This window comes from Castor canadensis, chromosome 5 (assembly GCF_047511655.1).
Source record: "Castor canadensis chromosome 5, mCasCan1.hap1v2, whole genome shotgun sequence".
NCBI classification, from domain to species: Eukaryota; Metazoa; Chordata; class Mammalia; order Rodentia; family Castoridae; genus Castor; species Castor canadensis.
Genome location: NC_133390.1, coordinates 99,047,508 through 99,072,955, shown reverse-complemented (window position 1 = coordinate 99,072,955; position 25,448 = coordinate 99,047,508). Strand labels below are relative to the sequence as shown.

The 25,448-nt window shown below is 38.9% G+C and overlaps 1 protein-coding gene and 1 pseudogene across 1 annotated transcript; both read left to right on the top strand.

Annotated features, from left to right (window-relative positions):
• Positions 1-1,331: 1,331 nt before the first annotated feature.
• On the top strand, positions 1,332-14,820 carry Samd7 (sterile alpha motif domain containing 7). Its single transcript, XM_020167690.1, has 7 exons — positions 1,332-1,432; positions 2,770-2,894; positions 7,317-7,395; positions 8,669-9,297; positions 10,453-10,574; positions 12,565-12,675; positions 14,644-14,820. The coding sequence occupies exons 1-7, from the start codon at positions 1,332-1,334 to the stop codon at positions 14,818-14,820; spliced, it is 1,344 nt and encodes a 447-aa protein (XP_020023279.1).
• Positions 14,821-18,499: 3,679 nt separating this feature from the next.
• On the top strand, positions 18,500-19,201 carry LOC109689034 (phosphatidylinositol-glycan biosynthesis class F protein pseudogene; annotated as a pseudogene).
• The last annotated feature ends 6,247 nt before the right edge of the window (positions 19,202-25,448 follow it).

The following is a 25,448-nucleotide window of genomic DNA, read 5'->3' as shown; positions in this document are numbered from 1 at the left end:
CTAGAGACCATTAATTCATGACACAAAGCAGAGATCAACAAATGAACAAATAATGTTTCAAAGTGAAACACCATTTGTGTGCCACATTTTTCTGTCAGGAGGAGGGTTGAAGGGCACCAAAGCTCCTCTGAACTCAAGAGATTTCCAGTTGCAGGGCAGTGTCCTCACCAGAGTCCAACCCCACAACCAACCCAGCCTGCCTTCTCCAGTGGCATTCTCACAACAATTTGCAGGCACCTGGCAGATGTTTTTATTCTAATCATGGCTGTGCTATCCCTAAACACTCTGAGGCCACTATCAGAGAGGCCAGGTCTCACAGAAATACAGTAACAATAAATGACAAAAAAAACCTTTACAAAAATAAGTGAATGGCTGAAGCCAGTGTTTGCCAATGCAGCCCACGGACTTAAACTTCCCATTTGGTCAGTAGGTTTAAATGACCTGAAGCAGAAGTTAAAGAAGTAAATACTGTTATATTTTTAGTTTTTTGAACCGTATGAATGAATTAAATATTTTAAAAATTAAATCGAATGACACAAGAAAGGAAAGATCACTACAATGTAAAGTAGAACATTTCCTTCCAGTTTCCTCGCTTCACAGATTTTTTAAGTGACAATTGTAGAAAAAGGAAAAGCTAAAATGACCTGTTTGACTAGTACTTGTTCAATATTTAAAGTTGTTCAAAGAATATTAATAATTAACAAGAAAATATAAGGCAAACATTACCCCTTTAACAATACTCCCTTTTTTCCGATCACTAGGTTAAGAAGATACAGTGTATGAATACTGCATTTACAAAAGCTTGTATATAATTTGGCCACTTGTTCTGATTAAGTAGTCTCCTGCAGTCAGCCTGAATCTGCCCTAATTAGATATGTTTTAAGCCATTAAGAAGATTCTTCCTCCCCATTTTTTCTAATCTTATCAACTATATAGGAATAGTTTCCCAAAGATGAACATATGGGAGAATTTACTCATTTGTAACTCTGGAAATATAAGAGTCAAAGTGAGTTATAAGAAAGGAAACTGGTGTTCTGTTCCTGGAATCTTGGAGGCTGGTTTAACTGTGGCCTGGGACTGCCAGTGGACTGCAACAAATTCCAAGGGCATATTATAAAACTCTGAGTTCTACAGCTGTACGTGAGCACTTTCTATGGAGGAGCTCTTTCTATAATTGAAAACTTGGTGTAGCTAGACTTCCAAGTGTTGTGAAAATACAAGAAGTTTTCACTGTGTTCAAGAAGAATTTAAATAACGTACAAAAAGTAGAGTTACTTGTTAATGTACCTATCTGGTTCTTTTTAGAACTTCATCAGAGGCAAGCAATATCGATGGCAAATCCGATGATGTCTATGAACCCTTTATTGACAGCATCAGGGCAGCAGAGGATCCCTCTGGTACCCTCGTCATTTGGACTTCCAGTTGTGGACAGGTATTTCTCTCAATACAATAGCGCACTCAGAGTCCACCGAGGGTACAGATAATGGATAATCATTAAACTTTGGAATGCTGTTAACCCCAGTGTTGTTCTATTGTCTAAAGTTATCTCAGTGAACTATGACGCAGTAATTCAAGACACTGCTGGCCTCACCTTCAGGACTTCTGTTACCACTTTCCCTTTGAGGCCTGCTTGACTTGCTCACTCAGAAAATAACCAGAGAGCATTTCTGATGTGACAAACACTGTCAGGTGCAAACACTTGTGTATTAGTCTCCTGGGAGACTAATAATAAAACTAATAATAAAACAGCACAGACTGGATGACTTAAATAACAGATATTTATTTTTCTAGTTCTATAGGGAGGAAATCCAAGATCAAGGTGCTGCCCAGCTGGTTTCTAATGGGGTCTCGCTTTCTTTCTTAAAGACACGCACCTTCTTATGGCCTTTCCTCTTTGTGCATATGCAGCAAGATCTCTGGAGTTTCTTCCTCTTTTTAAAAGGACACCAGATTAGAGCCCCACTCTTCTGATCTCATTTAACCTTAGACTTCAGAAGGGCTTACCTCTAAATACAGTCATAATGGAAGTTAAAGATTAAGCATATGAACTTAGGGAGAAATAATTAAGTCTATAACATTTGAGTGCCCTGGAATTCCTATGATCAAACACTTCTCTCCTTTCACTGACAGTGAAATTATAAGTATTTTGATTGCATACTCTGGCAGTATTTTATCTTCTCTCCTTCGGAACATTTTTCTTCTTCTTTTTTTTTTTTTTTTGAGATACTGGGGTTTGAACTCAGAGCCTTGTACTTGCTAGGCAGGAGCTCTTCCACTTGAGCCACACCTCCAGCCCCCAAATATTTTAGCATTCTGAGGACAAAATGAGATCCACTATTTATTCCTGTTCATGGAGGGTGAACCATAAAGTTGAACTCTGTGAGAACATGGAAATTATGCCAAATAAATAAAATTATTCATCATTACGTTCATTAAATAAGAACAGAGTTTGTGGTCAGAAGGAACGCTGGTTTGAAAAATCAGAAAATGGTTTTGATTTGATTAGATCTTTTTTTTCCCCCAGATATCCCTAAAACTTTCCTTTTCTGCTTTCTTTATTTTGTTACTAACTGGCCCAATCCTTCCTCCTAATCTTTCTCACCATATTTCTACCCAAACCAATGAAGACTGCAAGACATTTGTACTTCAGTTTGGAAAGAGATAATTGAATTCCATATGGCAATTTTAAAAAATCTTACTGCCTGAGCAATGGAACTTGTATAATCTCCATCCTCATTTTACTTTATTTTGTATCTTTTTTTCTTCTAGAGATGCCTTGTCTTCCACGATAGCTTCAACTGACCCAAGGCAGTTTTGTGCTTCTTCCCAGTTTGGATCCTCAGTTCTACCAAATGCAAATATGTCACATCTGTTATCCGGTCACATCTACTCAGGTATGAGTAATAGATGTTTGGCTTTCATCTATGCAGCCATGAGATTAGGATGACTGTGTTAGGCTTCCCATGGTTCTACTGCTAAATGCAGCAGAACGGTGTGGTGGTTATGCTTGTAATTTCAAGTTGCAACCTTGGTTCAAATCATGGTGCTACCAATGTGTAGCCATGTGTTAATTGCTTAACTCCTTTAAATATCAATTATTCATGAATAAATGAAGAATTGCAATATTAGCATCTGTCTTATCTTATTCATAAGGAGTTGATGAGGTTATGAGGACAGGAGATCTGAGAGTTACAGGGTTTGGAACAGTTACCATTTGGTCTGGATTGGGGATATAGCTCAGTGGTAGGACATTGCCTATCATGTGTGAGGCCCTGGGTTCCATCCTCAGCACTGCAAGAACAAAACAAACAAGATTTTAAAAATATGGCCTAATAGGAAACGTGGCTTTTATACTGACTAAAAGGGGAAGATTTCTAGGAATTTAAACAAAAGAGTGTCATGGTCTGATTTAAAGTTTATTAGGATCATTCTGGCTTCTGAGATGGGATCAAACTTGATAAGATCAAAATTCTAAGGATAAAACGATGGGAATTGATGGGATATTAGGATAACTAAAAAATTATGATGGCAAAGCCTTGGGTGGCAGTAGGAATACCAAGTGTTTGGATTCTGAAATTGCCTTGATAATAGAAACAACAGGATTTTCCCATTGTTTGGATGTAGAAAGTAAAAGAAAAAGAACCTTCGAGAAGGACACCAGAAGTTTTGATCTGAGTAATCAGAGGTGGAGTTAGTATTCTTTTTTTGAGGAAGATTGTGAGAGGGGCAGAGTTCTTAAGGAGGGAGAACTACCAGAGCTCAGTGTGCTCACATTATATTCGAGATGACTAATGGACAACCAAGTAGAGATGTCAAGAAGAACCTGAAGATCAGGGAGGACTTCTGAGAAAATTTAAAGATATACTCTAGGAAGTCTTCAGCATAAATGAGATTGGGTAAGACAACCCAGAGCTTAGTATTCAAAGGAGGATAACTGGGACACACCAACAAAGTCCAGAAGATAAGGAAGAAGGAATAAAGGAGAAATAGATGGCAAACCCAGCAAGGTAGGAGGAAACCTAGGAAGTAAACTGGCCTGGAAGCCAAGGGAAAGAAGTGTTCTAAGGAGAGAGTGAGCAGCTATGTCAAAAATACCACTCAGAGAGCAACTGAGATGAGGGTTAGAACATTGTTAGGTTTAGCAGTATGCAAAGGGCATCCATGATTTGTGCGTGTTCTGGGGATCGAACCTCACATGTGCTAGCAGTGCTCTACCACTGAGCCACATCCCCAGCTTTATCAGTGAATCTTGAAAAGAGCAGTTTCAGTGGAGTCATGTCAGTGGAAATGACTGCTGGAGTGACTAGGAGGTGAGAATTTCCTCACTACATTAAAGATCAAGCTGGTGCATCTGATCTCCCCAAAACCACTTCACAGTTCCATCAACTTCTAATAGAGAGAAACAATGTGAGTGGAAAAACCCAACACAAAAAGAAACATGATTTGTGTTTGGACCAGCGAAATGACTGGCCAGCCTGGATTTGAGCATGTTCCCTCCCACAGGACATGGATCCATTTAACCACACTGGGGGTGGAATCCATGCAAGGGTCAGATCCAAAATTAGACTCACCCAAAGGAGTGAGGACTGAAGGAAACTGTGCCTACAACAGATTCTGGATGGAAGCCCGATCTGGCAGGCAGACCCCAGTAATCTGTGACCCAGGATTTTAGATAACAGGTTCTCAGACTAATGAAACAGCTCCATTACTGACTCAGAGTATCACTTGTGGTGACTGGGAACCCAGAAATTGACAATATTTGGATATATAAATAGGCAGGCTGCCTACCTGTCCTGGAGGCATTGTTCTGGTGTCCCTTCTCATGGCTGAAATGCAAGCAATAGCAAAGGCAGGATAAGATCTCAGACCTACAGAAACAGCTACTAAGTTAGCAAAGTAGAAATTAATACAGAGATCTATTTAAAAATTGGTAGCGAGTGGATTAGTAGTTGAACCAGCATTTAAGTTGATGTTTGCGTATTTGGGAAATAGAAAGAACCCGGAACATGTTTGGTGAGTCCATATTGCAGCGGGCCCTAAAATCCAGGCAATTAGTATTGTGCCCTCTCCCTGGGATTTCCCACTTGGACTTTTTCTGTATCCATGGGCAGCATGCCGTGGGTTGGGATTTCATGCACATCTAAAAGGGAATGTCTTGAAGTCACTGAACTATAAAAACAAGACCTTTAGCGTTAGAGGATTTCTAGAGGTCATCTCATCTAACCTCTTGAATTTTATAAGCAACAACAAGCCTCATTTAAAAACAATATTGTATGGTTTATTTCAAGCTAGGTTACTAATAGGAAGGTACAAAGTGAGTGTAAGAAACAGGTGTTACTCACATGATGCTTACTCTCTTATCAGGAAGAACAATTTACACAAACAAAACTGTCCTTGAACAAAACTATGCTCGATAAGTACAATGTGTGTGTTTATCCCCGTTATAGCCTGTAAACCTAGGATAGTCTGTGAGGCATTTGTGCAAATAAGAGAAGGTAAGGGCTTAGAAATTTTTACAGTAATTTGATGGGGTAATTTTATACCTGCTAATCTAATAATTTTTAAATTGTGCTTGTATTTGTCCCTGTTTTCATTTCAATTTCATACAAACTTATTTTTTACATTTTTATAAAGTATTGGCTCATGTTGAATTGGCAATATAAAAAGAAAAAGAATTTAAAACTAGTCCTTCACCATGATGGTTTTAAAAACACCAGGATAGACTGTAAGCACATTTGGGGTCAGAGAATGAGTAAATCAATATAGCATGAAGTTACCAGGTAAGAAAGTGTCTTGAAGTCAGGTGTGGTGGCCCATTGGAGGCAAGAGGATCTAAGTTTGAGCCACTTGGACTAATAGTGAATTCGAGGCTGGCCTGGACTACATAGCAAGACCCTGTCTCAAAAAAAGAAAATAAAGAATAGAGCCTTGAAATCTGGTGATGCTGCTGCTGTTATTTCAAGACATCCTGGACTATCAACATGAGCAAGGATGTACTTGCTGCCCAATTCCATCACTCTGGAAAATGTGTTTTACCACAGACATTACTGTATAGTTTACATAGAGAACTTTATAGAACTCTACTTTGTTCACTTAAATCCTCATTGCATTAATTTCCTGGGAATTCAGTAAATAAAGAACCATTCTTTTTTTTTTTTTTCTGGCAGTACTGGGGTTTGAACTCAGGCCTTTGCACTTGCTAGGCAGGCACTACCACTCAAGCTACACCTCCAGCCCTTTTTGTTCTGGTTATTTTGAAATAGTTTCTCATTTTTTACCCAAGCCAACATGGACCACAATCCTATTTTACACTTCCCACTATAGCTGGGATAATATGTGCAAGCCACCACAGCTTTTTTCCATTAAGATGAGGTCTCACAAGCTTTTTTTTTTTTTTTTTTTGTGGTACTGGGGCTTGAACTCAGGGCCTTCACCTTGAGCCACTCCACCAGCCCTTTTTGGTTAGGTATTTTCGAGATGGGGGCTTGTGAACTATTTTCCCAGGCTGACTTCGAACCGTGATCCTCCTGATCTCTGCCTCCTGAGTAGCTAGGATTATAGGCATGGGCCACCAGCACCCAGCTTCACAGGCTTTTTTGCCTGGGTTGGCAGGGAACCTTGATCTTCCCAATCTCAGCCTCCCAAGGAAGTATTCTGTTTTAAGAGAGTCAATTAATTTTTGTACAAAAAAAACCTATCAATTTTTATCCTCAAAATCAAAAAGTCAAAATGGGGTAGATGCTGGTTAAAGAGTAGAAGGTTTTAAGTTAGGAGAAGCAAGTTCTGGAAATCTATTATATAATATAACTGCAGTTTGTAACAATGTACAGTATACTTGAAAATTGCTAAGGAGTAGATTTCAAATGGCTTAGCCACAAAAAAAGATAATATGTGAAGTGTCAGATATGTTAATTAGCTTGATTCAATCATTGCACAATGTATACATATATCAATATACTACATTGTACCCCACAAATATGAATAATTATGTAAGACAGAAAAAAGACAGACCAAAGATTCACACAGGTCATCTTTATCCTTTTGAATTATGGTAGGAAAATGTCACCAATCATGATACCCACAATTAAAGAAAAGAACCAGGACTGGAGGTGTGTCTTAAGTAGTAGAGCGCCAGCTTTGCAAATGTGAAACTCTGAGTTCAAACCCCAGTCCCACCAAAATAAACAATAACAAATTCAGTCTAAGACACTGTGCTCTTCTTATTTTTCGCAGATACTTTAAAAAATACTTTTACAATGTTCAAATGCATGCTTTTAATTTGTTTGTGGGCTGGAATGGTGGTTTTGTTTTTTAAGGTTGGGGCATTTTACCACCTGAGTCCATAAAGGCAGTGACCAGAAGAAATGAAATGATTCAGAGGCATCATACTGCCAGGTAACTTAGCAATGCTGTTGTATTTATTTTCTATTCATTCACTTGTCCAGTTATTAATTTGTTTTATATATAAATGGAAATATAGCATATATTTATAATTATATATCATATAATTACATTAATATTCTACTTATATATGTTTATATTATATATTTATAAATTATGTATAACTATATGTACATATATATGAATATATATTTATTCTATAAATATATTTATATTTGTATGTATTTATTATATAAATATATTTGTTTTTATCTAAATATAAATGAATAGATTATATAAACATATAAATAATATGAATATATATAACAAATTAATAAAAGAACATATGTGACAAATGGATGCACACACACACACACACACACATACCTGATTATTTACAGAATGCATTTCAGGTAGATAACAAAAAGAAAATATACAAATATGTATACAGGTTAGTTAATGATAAAAGCAAGATTGAAAACCACATAGTGAAACTAACAATGGTATTAGTCTACACTGTAATAGTTTTTCAAGGTCCCATAATTGTAATACCTAGCTGTGATTCCTCTGAAATTCATATTGTCATATCTGTCTTAAATGACTTCAGTTCTGCCCAATGAATAGGACCCAAGTTTGCCAACCCCAGTTTAGACTACATCGTCAGAGCCCAGACAACCCCACATCAGCTCAACAGTAGCCTTCAGCTATAGCAAACAACCAACAGAAAGAAATGGATAACAATAATGACGGGGGTATGGCTCCAGGGAGAGAGAGGACACAGTCACTTGTCCTATCCCTGAATCCTAATGGAGTTCATGTGGTGACCAATAAGCAAGAAAGGTGAGAGAAACTCTAGCAAATCTTCCCCTTCAGCCACTTGGATTGATTTATAACCATTTAGACTGTCACTGACTACTGTCATTGACTACTTGAGTCTCACTAAAATCAGGATGATGGGATTAAAAACCTCCTCCTAGTGATTGAATTTCTTTGAGAATTAATCTCTGGCAAGAAACTACGCTGTGCCTCATTACTCCCATTCCTCCCATATTTGCCTTAGTGACTATCCTTGGACTTCCATTATGAATTGTAGCCAAACCCTTCACCTACAGATCTTCCTCCAGTCTCCTTCCCTCTGGCTTTCTGGGATTTCCTATTTCCACCAAACAAACTTGAGATTATCAGTGTGAGGACACAGGAAAAGCAGAGGTGCTCTCTTAAGGAAAGCATTAAAATTATGTTTTGAGTGGTTTTCTTGTGTTCATTAAGCAGATTGTTTTGGCTTTAGGGCAGAAATGGAGCTGTATGCTGTTTACCATCAGAGGAGAATGGAAAAAGTTAATCCCGAGGGAATAGCCAGCCTAAGGGGACCATTCCTCCATGGTTTCAGTGGCCCAGCTGGCCCAGCAGCCTACCATGGCAGGACCCTGCTCCCAGCCCGTGACCTGCATTTGCACAGAAGCACCATGAGAAACCTTCAGGGAAACCCCATGCTGGTGGCAACCAGACCACCCTTTATAGAGAGCTGGGGGCAGAAGTATCACCATCTCAGAAGAGGCACAGGGAATCAGAAACCTCTCGAAAGTGATACAGAGAGCTCCAAAAGTCAAGCAGAAGAAGAAGTCTTAGGCCAGATGCATGCAATTCCCTATGAAGAGGAGGAGTATGCAAAAGAACCAGAAATTGAAATATGCAGCAATCAGAAGTCAGGTGAAACCAATGGAAAGTCAGCCACAGCACTGGACGATCCCTGTGGAGAGCTCCAGCCCCTCCATAGAAAACCCTGGGGAGTCCCAGCCATTCCTCTGGAGGCAAAGGCCTGGGATGATGGGAAGGAGAAGCCTTCAGAGCAAGGTTTTGAAGACTATGGTGAAAAGAATGGGGTTTGCCCTCCAGTTTCCCACCCACCTCTGTCAGGTGGGTGTCCAGAGGCCAAGGGCCAACTTCACTGATGGCAGATTGCCAAATTCTTACCTTATTATGTAGGGAACTATAACCACCTTCCTGCTTTTTATCCTTCTTTTTCTTAATCTTGTTTAAAATGACCTGTTCTTGAAGTCACTTTATTATTCCAGTTCTAATAAGCCTTATCAGTGATACTAGTCACTATTTAGAGACCTTTCAACAAAGGCTGAGCAGATATGAGGAAGTATAAGGAAACTGCCAGATTTTTTAACTAAAATTTTAATTTTATTTACTGTTAATTTAACACAAAACCAAGGGGATTTTTCTCCTTAAAAATATGAATTACATGTCCTTTATATTTAAGTGCAGAAAAATAAGCAATTAAACAAAAGCATTACCTTTCAGGGTCCATTACTGTTGTGTTATTGTCTAATCTAAAACTATTAACAAAACCCACCCTCTGAATAATGTCCTAGAACTTCCTTAGAAAAAACTATTTTAAAACACAGAGATTAGGGTACACCTAATCTAGTCACTTTATCAACTGCTTCCCTACAAAGTGTTGGCCATTTTGATGAAGTACCTATAAGCCAGGTGCCAGTGGTTCACACCCATAATCCTTGCTACTTGGGAGACTGAGATCAGGAGGATTGAAGTTCTAGGTCAGTGGGGGCAAATGGTTTGTGAGACCCCATTTCCAAAATAAGCAGAGCAAAATGGACTGGAGGTGTGGCTCAAGTGGCAGAGTGCCTGCTTTGCAAGCATGAAGCCCTGAATGCAAACCCCAGTCCCACACACACACACACAAAAGATGTAGCTATATTCTTACCTCACCTAGAGAGCATGACCATCACAGAATATCACAGACCATGTAAGCATTAATGAGCAGAGTGAAATCCACAGGGCTGTTGGAATCTGGGAGATGGAGTGAATCTGGAACTTCTTTGTTCACTACTAATAATGCCAAGGATCCTGTCAGAGGAAGAAAAGAAAGATGGTGGATAAACTTTTAGAAAATACCTCCCTGTGACTCTGAATGTCTTACAAATTGGCTTTAGAAAAGGACCACTCTGAACATTCACATAACCGAACATAAATCTATGCTCTTAGTTCCCCCATTTTCCTGGAAATTTTGTACAACAAAATAATTGCCTTTCCATCTTAAAGGAACACATGCACTGGTTGCAAGAAGGGAAAATCTTTCTTTGGATGAAGATATTCAGAAATGGAGCGTGGACGATGTGCACACCTTCATTAGAAGCCTTCCAGGTTGTTCAGACTATGCCCAGGTGACTTAAGAATTTCATAAAATTAAAACAGCTTGAAACATTGCATATTGAAATTAATTGCATAATGAATTTTGTGAAAATTTCATTTTGACCCCAGAGAGAATTCCTACTAATTTCTCCTTTTTATGTCATTGTCTCCCCTGAGACAGGTGCCTCTGGTGAGCGTGGGTCATGTACCCACACCTCAGTGTCAGGGGAGGCAGGGAAAGCCAGTGTCTGGCTTTAGTTTCTGTCCCATCAAGACCCTTGAAAAGTGGAAGTTCTTTCAAGTTGCAAGGAGGATCTGGGGCTAAATATCCACAAAGAATGAGAAAAGTCTACTCTGTTCCCTTTCATGTGTGTAGCAAACTTTTTTGTAAGATTCTTCTTTTTTTTTGGTTGGACTGGGTTTGAACTTAGTAAACTTTTTTGGAGCACATACTCTGTATCAAAAGTTTGAGGCTATTCATCCTAAATAATGGAAATGTATACTTCATTCTAAAAAGAACACAGAGTCACTAGATCTGACAATAAGAACTTGTTTATTAATTTATTTACTTATTTATCTACCTTGTGGTACTGGGGGTTATGTGTGCTAGGCAAGTGCTCTCCCACTGAACCACATCCCCAGCCCTTAATTATTTTCAAATTCTACTTTTATGCTGTAACAATGTATATAAAAATGTGTGTGCACATACACATAATTCAATCTGGTAAATGCACACTACTTTTAAAAATTAGGATGAACTGTTAAGACTGTTGGAAAGAAAATTATCCTCACTCATATTAAAATTGGTGACAAAAATCATAGGTTGTAAGTTTTTGAAGTTTATGTCAATGACACATTTTCACATACATAGGTCATTTGTTGAGTGATTGCATAACAATTCTAATCAACAAAATGCTTACTAAATCTGGTATCATCTTTGATTTACTTCATAAAGGAAAAGAAACCAAGCAAAGAGCATCATGGGTAAAATATATCATAATTGGTTTTTTTCAGGTTCTAGTTTTGTGAGATGTTTCTCTATACTTTAATGCTGTTAATTTTTTTCCTTTTTTTTTCGGTCTGTTTATGAGAACCAGGGAAAAACTGTACAGAGTACTAAGAGACTGGCTTCTGATGCCAGAAAGTACAAATTCAAATCCTGGCATTTTCATTTTCTGCATGTGCTAATTGGACAATTTGCTCCTCTTATCTTTATGCCTCATTTTTTTTACCTGAAAAATGAAAATAATAGAAATGATATATTTTCATATGATTGTTTTGAGCATGCCATAAGAAAGGGATAGAAGGCACAGTAGGAACACTTCGGTGAAAATCACGGCCCCTGAGGAAGAGGTCTCTGAAGTGAGACCTGACAGTGAGGAGAGAGGGGGGCAGGAGGGAGGTAAAGGAGGAACTTCTAGGTGAGGGCAGAAGTCAGACAGAACTCAGCCCAGCTGGATTTTGAGGGTAGTTCCCAGTGACGCAGAGGGCCAGGGCCAAGGTGGGAGGAATGAGGACAGGAGACAGGTTCCTGCAGTGATAGAAGGGGCCAGGTCCCAGGGAGCCTTGGAGACCCAGGGACCGACTGTGGATTGTGTGTTTATCCTGGAGGCGGTGGAGGATAATATGCAGGCAAGGCATGATTTAAATGTCTTATATTCAGAAACAACGTCACTCAGGTTGCTTTGTGAAAATGAGCCAAATCTGGAGACCATATCTGAAAAACAAACTACAGCAAAAAGGGCTGGGAGGCTGGCTCAAATGGTAGATTGCCTGCTTAGCAATTGTAAGGTCCTGAGTTCAAACTTCAGTACTGCCAAAAAGAAAAAAAAAAGGCACAATGCGCCACTGGAGCACAGAAAAGTGGGAAACTAAAGTTTTGAAGTTTTGTAAATTCCTATGTCATCCTCAAGCAGTCTTAATGCTTCCTCCAAAACTAAACTATTATAGAACAAGAACTTTAAAAAAAAAAAGAAAAGGACATTTGGAGAAAGGTAACTAACACCTTTCATGTTTCATAAGGTGTTTAAAGATCATGCAATTGATGGAGAAACTTTGCCATTACTCACAGAGGAGCATCTTCGAGGCACCATGGGACTGAAGCTAGGGCCAGCACTAAAAATTCAGTCACAGGTATGGTGAGTACACATTAGTGGTATGAAGCTTAAGAGAATTATGTTACTTGTAGCTGCATAAATGTAAATAATTCTTAGCCTCTTTGTTGAACTTTTCCCCGCTGTAACTGGGAGCATGATAGAAGTAAGGGAACTTCCTTCCAAGTGCAAGGCCCTGAGTTCAAACTCTAGTACAGGAAAAAAAAAAAGGTGAAAACATTGGATCAGATGTTGGAAGGGAAGTGGTACACATACTAGGTGTAGCAGGAAAGGTGTGGTGTGCTGGCAAATGTTCAGAAATTAGATCTCTGTTCATAACAACAAAATGCACCCCAATTAGTAGTATTTGCTAATTTCTATGATGTCAATTATTCCCACCATGACTGACAAACTTCTAATGTCACTGAATACAGAATTAGGAAGGGACCCACATTTATTGCTGATTTCCCTCTATCCCCACTAGAAAGCAAACTCCATGACAGAAGGGACTTTTATCTGTTCTGTGGTCTGATGCATCCTTAAACATGCAAGACCCATAATAGGTCAATAATTATTTTTTTTAAAGAATGAGTTTCCTAAAAGTGAAACCAAAAAGCCACAACTAATTTGTCCCAGAATTTATACAGAACTGTACCTATTTGCCAGAAACTAAGATTTCAGAACATCCTTCAAAAACCATCTTATTTGTCTGAGAATTTTAAGGTTAAAAAGATTCTCTCTAATGTAAATACTGTTTCCATTGGTCTTTTTTTTTTTTCACCTTTTCATTTTGGAATAATTTTACAGACAGTAAAGTTGCAAAAATGGTACAAAGAGTTTATCCAGCTTTTCCCATGTTAAGATTTTACTTAACATGGTACATTTGTTAAAACTAAGAAATTAATATTAATGAATTCATTTTTAAATGATTTCTTTTTCTTTAGTGAGGATACTATATCTCTTGTCAGACTTACAAGGACAGTTTGTGGATTTTTTGTTTTCAAATCGAGTTTTCTTTGGCTTCAGTTTGTCGCTCGTTTTGGGCTCCTTCACAAAGCCCAACTGAACTATTACACAGCAGGCACCATCTCCAGCATAAAAGGACAAGGCTCACAGAGGGTGGGGGAAGGCCCAGTTGATGACAGTCATCAAACAGGACAGTTAGAGTCTTTGGGATTGGAAATGGAAGCAACAGTTTTGGAAGGCTCTGAGTAATGTCTGAAAGTTCCAGAAGGTGAATAGGTAAGAGTTCATCACTGGATAAGATAATAAGGTCTCAACCTCCAAAATGGAGACTGAGGACAAAACCACATGATTTTGGGCATGGTCAAGAAGAAGGAAACCCATGCTCCAGGACCGAGACTCAGAAAATGGATCTGAACTGGGGGCGTGTAAGGAAAGGGGAGAAGAATGAACATTCCTGGGAGTTGGGGACTCATATATATTATTAGAATGGAGGCAGCTTTGGATTTGAGCTATAAAAAATACGGCCTAGATTCCATGCAGGGTCAAGTTTGTAGCAAGGGCAACTGAAGCCCAAGTGGTTAGAGTCAGGACACCAAGTTCTAGATCAGCCTTACTTATGTCTTACTGGTGATTATCTATATGCTGAAGTTACTTGGTGAATTCTGGCCTCAGCCAGGAGAAGGACTGGTTAGCTGTTGGTGGAGGTGTGGTGGGGTGTCTGTGGAACCTCTCGTGAGACCACTGGAGAAGGGCAAGGTGAGGTGAACCTGGAGTTTACACAGCAAAGGCAGATGAACAACAGCAGACCCAGGAAAGGCAACCGGAAAGTCAGAGCCACACTAACAACCAGGTTCACAGCTCTAAGCACCACCTGACAGTGAGAGAAAGAAAAAGCCCACCACATGCTAGAGTTGTGACCCCCCCCCACAGGTATATAGATGCTTTATATCTGAAATCACCTCAGCCTCCTCACCTTCTGTGGTTAACACTGGGTTATTGAAGAATTCACAAATTAGTTACAGCGATTATTTTGTCTTCAAAGGTATCTCAGCATGTGGGAAATACGTTCCACAAGAAAATTCCTTCACTTCCTACCCACACAAGACAAGCATGTGATCAACCAGAAGACACATCCCCACTTTTGGATTTTGATTCCTGGAATGATACATTGAGCACTTCTTGCTCCCAGGATATAATAATTCCTAAAATAATTAATTGAGAGGGCATGAAAAATTTTAAACCCTCAAGGAGCAAGAACAGTCATCATCAGTTTTCCAAAGAGTCTACTATATTACCAAGGGCTTGTGAGAGCTTCCCAGAACCAGAAGGAGTAGGCCTCACCCCTATCAGGGCTGAAGTGACCTAGCACTGAGGGGCTGGAGGATTGTACTTGGAAGAAAACAAAGGAGAAAATTTGCAAACAGTAAGAAAGCTACAGAAGAATGTTTTTGTAAGGAATTTTCTGAAGAAGCCAGAGCTTACAATGAAAAAATAGCTTCTTACTTCTCTTCACTCATTTCCCATGCCCCAACCCTGCTGGAGACAAAGGCTGACATCTGAGAAGCTGAAGAAAAAGGTGGAGAAGCACACAGTGCAGAAGGGACAGGCTGACCACAAGGTCTCCTCCTTCTTTTATGACAGGCAACCTCTAGCCTGAAGTAGACTAGGAAAGAAGAGAAGTAAGTTCCAAGTGAGATTCTGTGTTACCCAGGACTAGGTATTTTGTTTCTAAAATGAAACTATGCTATGACTGAAGATGACTGGAGGGCTCTTTATTTGACACGGAGATGAAAAACCTCAGATTTTACCCAGGGGGTTGGGAAGCACGTTTTCTCTGCATAACAGGTTTGAACTGGCAGAAGGGAGGGGAAGATTAAAATGGCTTTTGCATGCACTCTATGGAGCCCCACTCTTCCAAATTAATGTTTGACAGAATGTCTCTGAAACAACATAAAAGAAAATGATACCAATTTGCTCAAGATGGGGACAGGCTGACATGGGTATGAGGAAGACTTCTTGCTACATACCTTCTTGAACGTTTTGAAATTTTAACTATGAGAACGTGTTTCAGTTTTTTAAATTTACATTTAAAGTGAACAAACTGTAGCAAGCAGTCTCTCAGGTAGCCACAACAATCCCTCTTCCTGTTATTCTTATCCTGTGTAGTCCCTACCCCCACCATGGACTTACTGAACCTTTTCCGAGTGGAGTACAGAAGACATGGTGTGTAGGGGGTCACTTCTGTGGCCCCTGTTTGATGTTCTCTGGTACTCTCTTTGGATTGCTCCATCTTGGAGAAACCAACTTCTGTGTCTCCAGGCAATCCTGTAGAAAGCCCACATAATTAAACTTGGCAGTGGCTCTTTGGAAACCTGTCAACAGTCACAAACTGTTCAGGTACATGAAGGAGCTATAGCTCCAGCTCACAGCATGGCAGCAGCTCATGAAAGACCCTGAGCCTAGGGCTCCCTGCTGAGGCATTACTCCTAGATCCGACCCACAGAAACCGAGGCAATAAAAGGCCAGAAATGTGTGGTGCTTTCAGTCATGAAGATTTGGAGTAATCTGGTTCACAGCAATGAAGGACTAACACAAACAAATAAATTGCACTTACTGAACACAAATAGCACGCTACGTTCACTGTTTGATCTGGAAGGTGGGCTTTTGAAGTCATTTCCCCACAAGCCATGCTTGCTTAGTGGAGCTTTCCTTTCCTGTCTTCTATGATGAAGACAACAGGTTTTTTGTTTTTTTTTTTCTAACATACAACTATACTGTACATCAACTGTGCTTGTAAATTGGTACTTCACTCTCTTGGTACCTTTGCTGAGAGACAGGAGAAAAATAATCCTCCTAGACTTCAAATTGTATTACTTTTGTTTAAGATGATAATAAAATAATGAATAACATGTGTCAGGATTTTAATAAGAATAATGTGAAATATACCTCACTGTCTCTTTTCCTCTTTTTATTCCTCCAATCCTCAGTGTACAGAAGAACTATTCTGCCACATGAAATTTTACCTGCTATAATTCTTAGCTTTCAGAAGTTTCATAAAATGTCCACTGCAAGTTAGCAGATGCTATGGTGAGGAAAAAAGAGTAAAGCCTAATTAATATTTTTAGTGGGAAAGGGATCATATGGTTCAACCCATATGATGACTTTTCAATTCCTTATTTCTGCTAAATAAATCAATAGAGCTGGTAAGTAAATCATTTGAACAGACGTATCTCAATGTTGCTTTGAGGAAACCGTTCTGATATGTCATCCTAACATGTTATTACCACCATAAAAAGCACTATGCTTAATTTTAGTTCCTGCATTTAAAAAAGGAATCAGAAGACAGTAACGGAGGCTCTCCACAGCTCTCAGAACTCCTCCCAGAAACAAGAGGAGACTGAAATTTCTTGTTCATACCAACATCACTTACCTTCCAGGTTAAAAACTTTTTTGAACAAAAGAGGCAATTCAGTAAAAAGGATGATTTTGTAGGGTGAAATTTTTACTTACATCTTCATATAGAAAAAGGTTTTAACTCTTTCTCACATTCGAGACTACTTTACTCTCGAATATGCTCTGTAAGAGTACAAGAGGCTGAGAATATGGTTCAGTGATACAGGGCTTGCCTAGCATCCACAAGGCTCTGGGTTCAATCCCTAGCACAACATAAAAAGAAAAAAAGAATAAAAGAAAATTGTAACAATTTCAGAAAACCTCTCTTTTGTTTGAAAAACCAATCACAGTACAACTGCTTGACAAATAGGGTATTGTGACTTACGAAATATTCTGTTTTCACCGATTGAGTAACATTCACATGATGGAACACTGTGCAGCTGTTTCCTCTGTGGAAGGATTACAGCTACTGAAAAGAAAAAATAGAATTTGAATATCTTTCTCTGGTCCCCCTAAAACATAAAGGACTTAGGCAATGATCATAAATGGCTGCTAACATCATAAAAAGAGAAACAACCAGACACCATGTGCCTCCTGATGGAAGTCCATGAAAACCCATGTGAATTGTCTTACTCCACTCTTCCAATATTTTAACCTAAATTTAATTAAACCTCTAGACCCAAAAAACGATTTAGAGAAAATACAGGGAACAGAGGAACATGTTAAGCATTACCAAGTTTGTGAAAATAGCAAAATCAAGATTGTGGAAAAACACAGAGTAGAAATGATCCAATTTCCTTCAATGAATAAACTGCAAGTAAAAGCAGAGAAGGGAAAGAAAAACGTATAGATTAAAAAATTCTTAAGATTCAAATCATACAGATGTAAATGTTTTGGAAAAAGTGGTATCAGTCACAGAACACTGTGAATATGATTGATACTACTGAATTGTATATTTGGAATTGGTTGAAATTACGAATTTTGTGTTATGTATTTTATTACTATCAAAAAGGTTTGCTGAGCATAGTACTACATATCTGCAATCCCAGCAATCAAGATGCTAAGGCAGGAGAAGCAGGAGTTCGAGGACAGCCTGGGCTATACCTAGTCTCTGGTCCTTTCTTCTCTCTCTATTTCCTATCTACCATGAGGAGAGTACCCTCTGCCAATGTTCCTGCCTCTATAATATTCTGTTTCACCATGGACCCAGAATCAACAGCGTGCCAAAGACTATGGAATGAAACCTCTGAAACCATGAGCCAAAATGAATGATACCTTCAAGTTGTTCTCACAGGCTTTTTGGTCACAGCTACAGAAAGGTAACTAACACGAAGCCAGCCAGCCTGGACTGGTCTTTTTTTAAAGACCCTCTCTTTAAAAAAAGTTTTAGACTGGGCATGCGCCTGCGCGAGGACCATGGCAGCCGGGAGCGCCTGATGGTGAGAGGCAGTAGCCACGCCCTTCCCTTCCGTGAGTGGGAAAGTTAGATAGCCATTGAAAACACCATGAAAGATGCAGATAACAAGAGGCTTCTGTGCACTCATCTTTTATGCTTATTTTCAGTTATCCTAAGCATCTTCATTCCGTCATTCTTCTTGGAGAACTTCTCAATATTGGAAACACATTTGGTGTGGTTGTGCATCTGCTCTGTTTTTGTAACCACTGTCAATCTCCTGTTGTGTTTAGTAGTGAAACCAAATGTATCCTCTAGAAGAAGTTCATTATCATATAAGGTAACCAGATTTTTGAAATGCTATATCTACTTTTTTATGTCTTGTGTCTCCCTTCATGTGATTTTTGTTCTATATGGAGCACCACTAATAGAGTTGGCATTGGAAACCTTTTTATTTGCAGTTATTTTGTGTACTTTCACTACTGTACCTTGTTTATGTTTGTTAGGACCAAACCTCAAAGCATGACTAAGAGTTTGCAGTAGAATGGAGTTACATCGATTTGGGAGAACAGTCTCTAGATCACAACCATTTCTAGTTTTGTAGGAGCATGGCTTGGAGCATTTCCTATTCCACTGGATTGGGAAAGACCATGGCAGGTATGGCCCATCTCCTGTACACTCAGAGCGACCTTTGGCTACGTTGCTGGACTTGTTATTTCACCACTCTGGATATACTGGAATAGAAAGCAACTTACATACAAGAACAATTAAGAGGAAGCAAAGGGAGAAGATATTCTTTGTGCAGATTCCATAAGGACTTGTGCAGAAATGTATATGGTCAAAGCCAAGCAGTTCCATTTACAGCACTGGTTTTTTTTAATGTAGTTTAAACATGATGTGATTGTAGCTTTTTAAGTTATGAAACCCCTGAGAGATTGTACCTTCTAGTCGAAATAAAGTATTTATAATAGAAAAAAAATTTTAAAAAGTTTTAATTCAAATCACCCAATGCAATTATAGAACTTATTTGGATCCTTACTAAAATGTAATGTAAAAAAAATGAAACAATTGGGAAATCTTGAACACAGCCTTGGATATTCAAGGATAGTTAAAATTTATTGTTATTTTTAAAGAGATGATAATAGTATTATAGATTTTTTAATTCTAATTTTTTAGAATTATATGCCGAAATATGTACTGATACTATATTATATATTGGGTCTGGGATTTGATTTGATCCTGCCTACAATCTAAGAACTTAGCCTGTTATTACTTTATGGAGATGTGCAGAATGCATGAGACTCAGATTAGAGACAATTAACGTTATCACTCATGACACAGTAAGTAACACGGACATCACTATATGTGTGTTGGTCCTTCTTACCCTCAGATGCTACAGGGACAACCCAGATGGGCACAGAGGATGCCTACACATAGAGGGAGTTTGCTTCACAGGTGAAGAACACTGAACTTTAGGAACCCACCATTTTTACAGCAAGCAATAAGCAAGCCTGCTCTTTGTCTTGGGGTGCAGGTAGGGGTGGAAGAGAAGGGAAAATATTTTACCTCCTCTCTTATGATTACTAACTGTATAACCAACTCTGAGAAATGTCCCTGGTAGAAGAACAGCCAGGACCTTCCAGTCTTGGTCCACCCAGCAAGGGTGTGGGAACAAAAAAAGACCCTAGGAAGAGTGTCTTTCCCAATCATAACCAATTTGCTTCCAAAATTCCATCAAGAATGGAGACTGTAGGTAGGTCCTTAGAAGTATGGGTGAAACAAATTTGGTCATGAGTCTATACTTGTAGGAGCTGGGCTTTTTGTTTATTTGTTTGTTTTTGTTTTTTTGAAGCCAAATCCATTTATTCAGCCAAGCAGTTAGTTACAAAAATATCTGTACAAAGCATTCACAGCCTGCAGAACCATTTAACCATGGGGTCCTCCATTTCAAGCTGATCAAGTGGCCTCTGGTTGGCTGTCATCCAGTTTGGAGAACTTCTAACTTCTAGATGCTGCTGTCACTAACTCCTAGCATGTCCTGTTCCCACAAGACTTGGGCAGCATATAGGCTGCTATGTGACCAGAAGTAGTTCACTCCAGTGCTTCAGCACCCTCCTCACCACCATCTGAAAACTCCTCGCTCAACTCTTCCTCTAGGAAGCAGCTTCTTGTGACAGACTTCTGGATAGCTTCCCACTCCCCTTCATCAGTGCAGTTCTGCAACAACATCAACAGTTGTCTCCTGTTGTACTGATTCAAGAAATTCTGACTTGTTCTAATTGTACCTCCCCCATGTCATGTGTTAAAGAAAAACAAGGATAGCAGCGTCCTTTGTTCGCCAAATATGTAATGAAGGGAAAAGCTAACCACACAAGCTGATAGAATCCCTTTCGGCATCGGAGCAGCACTATCCCAGAGTAGGCACTGAGGTATCGAACTGTGCTTGAACCAAACTGTGGCCAGCCTGCAACCAGGAGGAGCCAGGTTCTGCATACATGGGGTTTACTATCCTTTTCACTCTGCGTTTCTATGTGTTTGAAATTTTCCATAATAAAATTTGTAAAATTTACTTACTAAAGAGTGATCAGGCTAGGGATGTAGCTCAGTGGTAGAGCACTAGCCTAATATGCAAGGGGCCCTGGATTTGATCCCCAGTGCCACACACACACACACACACACACACACACACACACACACACACACTAGATAGATAGATAGATAGATATCATATAAAATATGTATGGATACAAACATTTTAAGTAGAATATTTTAAAATACATATTTGATGTTTAAAATACATTTTAAGGAATATTTTACTCTGATCACTAATACTAAAAATATACTTTAAGCAAATGCAATTTTCTGTTTTGTTTTATTGAGACAATATTTCCCTATGTTGCCCAGTCTGGCCTGGAACTCATGATTGTCCTGCCTCAGCCCCTTGAGTGCTGGGATTACAAGTATGTGCCATCACGCCCAGCTGCAGTTTCTCTTTATGGCAAATATGCACACGGTTTTCATTACACGTATAAGAGAGATCTGTTTTGTAGGCAGCTGTAGTCAATTCATTATACTTGTCTTGCCCCTTTTCTGGAAGATGAACCCCTCTTTACATAAATCAACACAAGGTCCCAGGTCTTTGATGTGTCTGATAACCAGCCACAAGATGTCATTGTGAAGCTGTGAGAAGTTAATCTCCCCAGTAAAAGGAACAGTTTACTTAAACATCACTGGTGCTTGTCTGAAAAAACTCTGAATGCTTGCCAGCTATGCATATATTTTTTGAAACTGCTTTTCTAATATATTTCACCTCCCTCTTAGGCTTATTCCCCAATAGGTGATTTTTATTTTACTAGCTGGAATTTTTTTTTAAAGTTTACTAACCTGACCACCGAGCTTAATTAAATTACTTATTTCATAGTATTAAGAAGTTAACTCATTAAAACAAAATGAAAACCAGGGCCTCAAATATCTTGTTACTATTTTAAAATCTCATTACCTTCTCAGTATAGATTAGCCCTTATTACTTGGTGGGGAATAGAGAGATAAGCTATAACTTGTAAGTTTTTAATTATTTTCAAACCATTTTGGGGAAAATTAAGCAACTCAGACTGGGAATATAGCCCAGTGGTAGAGCACCTATCTAGAATGTTTGAGGCCTTGGGTTCCATTCCAGAACTAAAAAAAATACTATAATTAAGTTCAACATTCTGGAGTTCTTAGACTAACCTTTACCCTTTTAACACATACATTAGCCCAGGTCTCCTTTTCAGTAATTATAGATTGTCAGAAATAATTAGAAAACTGTCAGCTCTTCAGTAATGCTGCTCAAAAATCTGTCCACCCAATAGACATGTGCTAAGAGCCTATGTGCCGGGCTTGGTGCTGCCAGCTAGGGATGAAAGGTGAACAGTGCAGATCCTATCTTTGCATTTATGGCCCAGGAGTAGAACATTTATTGTAATTACATGTTAAGCCAAGTTTGAAGAAAAGGGGTATCTGATGATACTCAAATCTTGTATCAGTCTACTTCCTGTCAATCCAATCCCTCTCAACATTCTTAGGTCTTTGATAAATAACAAAATGTATTCAGTCATCTCAGACACCCTTCTGTGTTCTTATTTGGGAACAGCTAGGTTTCCACACTTTTTTTTTCCACAGTTGCATTCTATATAAATAGCCTATTTCACTTAAAAAGGGTGAGAAAGTTCCAGAGAAGGTGATGAGCCAGCTGTTATAAGAATCCAAAAACCCTGTTACTTAACTGTATCTCACCTGGCTCCCGCCTAAGAACATACCTTGGGAAGCACAAAAAGAAATATGTCTCTCTCTGGGAATCAGCAGCCCACTTTAGATGGTCCTGCTCTGCAGCCTCAAATCTCCATAATCATCACAGATCCCATCATCCCACTGCCCTTGCAGAGACTGCTCTTCACTGAATATCAGACATGTGACCTGGGGGGCTGTGGCCCACACAGGAGCCCATGTATCTGTGTCAGAAGAGGACCCTCCAAGCAAAGCAGCATGTGCAATACATTCTGCTTAAAACAAAAGCAACCTGGGAAATTTTCCCTCCCAGAACCAATAACCCAAAACCGAAGTATAGCCTAACCAAAAGTACCCAGGAGAGAGGACTGTCAAAGAAAAAGAAAAAGAACCAAGAGAATGGAAAGCAAAGGAGATGTGGTCCTAACCTACTGGTGTTCAGCTTCTTACCACCTGTGGTGGTAAGAGTCAGGGATATTACATTACCTATCTACCACCCAAAGACAGGAGTCTTTTGAATTAATTCTAACCACCAAAAGGAAAAATAACACTGACTCACCCTTACCATATAATCCGTTCTGGAATAGACATTCTACCTTGGCTCTTAGGAAAAGAGGGAAGTTTTTTATTGTATGCCAGTGAAGGTGAAGAGACTGTGCTTTGGATTCACCCTTTCTAGTCACACCCCCAGAAGGTCTCTTGGCAGATGGAAACATGTCTTTGGCTAATGGTCCCTCCCTTTTTCCAGCCATGTTTTCCTAAAGAACCCATCTTTCAAATCTCCTAAATGAGGGCTCTGAGTTCTTGCTATCTTTCCCAAGCAAGTAAAGTCATCCCAAAGACTCTTACCCAAGGTCAATCAATTCTATTCTTGGAAGTCTCACCAATCTCACTGAGTAGATGGATATTCCTCCTTATTCCAATGACCTGCTCAACAGTGGATATAGCTACATCCTTCCTCCTGCCTCTTGACACCAAAACCATTTGGCCTTTACATTCTAAATTCATAGTACATCACTTCCTAAGCACTTCTATAAGATACCTGCCCTTTCTCTTAAATCATTCAGTTTTCTTATAATGGTCCCAAAGTCTAGGGGAAAATATACAAATGACTCCTCCTCTTTCCTCAAGGTCAAGGCCTCTTCAGATATACACAAGCTATGAATTAAATTTAAAACATGGTAATGAAATAGACTTTATTTTACATCTGTAATCCTCTTGGCTTCTTCTATCTGACTTAACCTTATTCCTCAAATTCTCTTTTTTTAGGCATTTCTAAATTTTTATTCCGTACTGTTGTAAAGTTATTTAATTAACCTAACTCAACACATTGCCCAATATCCCCATAAGACAGAGTTCAGTCTTATCATAAACCAAAAATCTGTTTCTCTCCTGAGATAGCTTGGGTCTTCAGTGCTTTGGATCATAGACTAGAAATCATTTGACTTCTGTCTGAAATGTCTGTCCTTTTCTATGGGTTAGGCTGATAATTTGCTAAACGGTTGACCTGTTTTTTGACATTTATGTTTATGAGTAATCCAACGAGTTCTGTACAGGAAGTACTCTGTTTGCTGGAGTTATTTCAAATACAGAGCTGTGCTTTGCTTTGATAATAGAACTCATTGCAGTTTTATTTCACCTGCAAAACAGAGATTACAAGTGTTTACAGAAAGCACTGGTACAATTTGACAAACAGTAGTCAAGAACAGTCCCCGATATTTTCAGGACTTCAATTGAGGTCCTCTCCTTTAGCAATTCTTTCTTTTCAAACATACACATGTGTTTGTAGGTCCCCAAACACTAAAAAAAAAAAAAAAGGAAATAGTTTCCTCCAGAACTTTTGATCTGTGGTAGTTTTTTTCTTGTGAATGAGATGATGACCAGGTAGTTAACTGCTGTATGAAATAACTGTCCTAGTTTAATAATGGGCTTTAATACTCAGGGTTTCCCACAAGGCCAAGCTGACTGTGCTTTCTGTTAACACCAATGGCTTGTCACTGAACCACTCATTTAATTCAGCAAGCAAATAAATAAAGATTCACAGCAAGGGGAACAGAATAAATCAGAGAACTTCTAATTGTATAGGTCACCTGAGAAGGTTATCGGCAATTACAAAGGACAATTTTAAATGGAGCTAAATGACAACATTTTTAGTCCTTGAAGCATAAGGAAAGAATCTTTTTTCCAGGCTTCAGGATTGTTCTCATACTAAAGACATAAGAAAAAAATCATTATTTACTAGTCTTTGCCTATATCCACCAACTTTTTGGGCAAATGGCATCCACAATAAGTATCCTAAACACTGCTTTCTTTACAGAGAACTTTCCTTTTGTTTGTTTGTGGGTACTGGGGATCAAAACAAGGCCTCATGCATGCTTGGCACACTACCACTGAGCTCCACCCTCAGTCCTAAGATTGTTCCAAAGTGAGTGGTTTAATTGGGCTACTTCTTATGAAATATTAGCACTGAAATCTTTGAGTCATAAATTAGGGTTTTATTTTAAAATGACAAAGGGTAATAAGAGCTTTAAAAAAAGCCTTGCCAGTATTAGTATATAAAAGAGGTGACTGAGTCTTGGTAGATGCTGTGAAATATGCCCATTTTTATGAAGATTCAAACATTTTTCATTAACATTGAAATCTTTGCTCTAATAACTAGGTATTTAGCCCTTGGTATTGAAGGGGAATTGGTTCTCATGGTATCCATCAAGGTGCTCAAGTTCCTTATATAAAATGGCACGGTATTTGCATATAACCTACACTTCCTCCTATATACTTTAAATCATCTCTAGATT

What these genes read in the sequence shown, in the direction of transcription:
- Samd7 (XM_020167690.1), top strand. Translation starts at nt 1,332, where the DNA reads ATGGCAAATCCGATGATGTCTATGAACCCTTTATTGACAGCATCAGGG. An exon ending in GTTGTTCAGACTATGCCCAG is followed by an intron (nt 10,575 to 12,564) that starts GTGACTTAAGAA and finishes ATGTTTCATAAG; the next exon opens with GTGTTTAAAGATCATGCAAT. An exon ending in CACTAAAAATTCAGTCACAG is followed by an intron (nt 12,676 to 14,643) that starts GTATGGTGAGTA and finishes TTGTCTTCAAAG; the next exon opens with GTATCTCAGCATGTGGGAAA.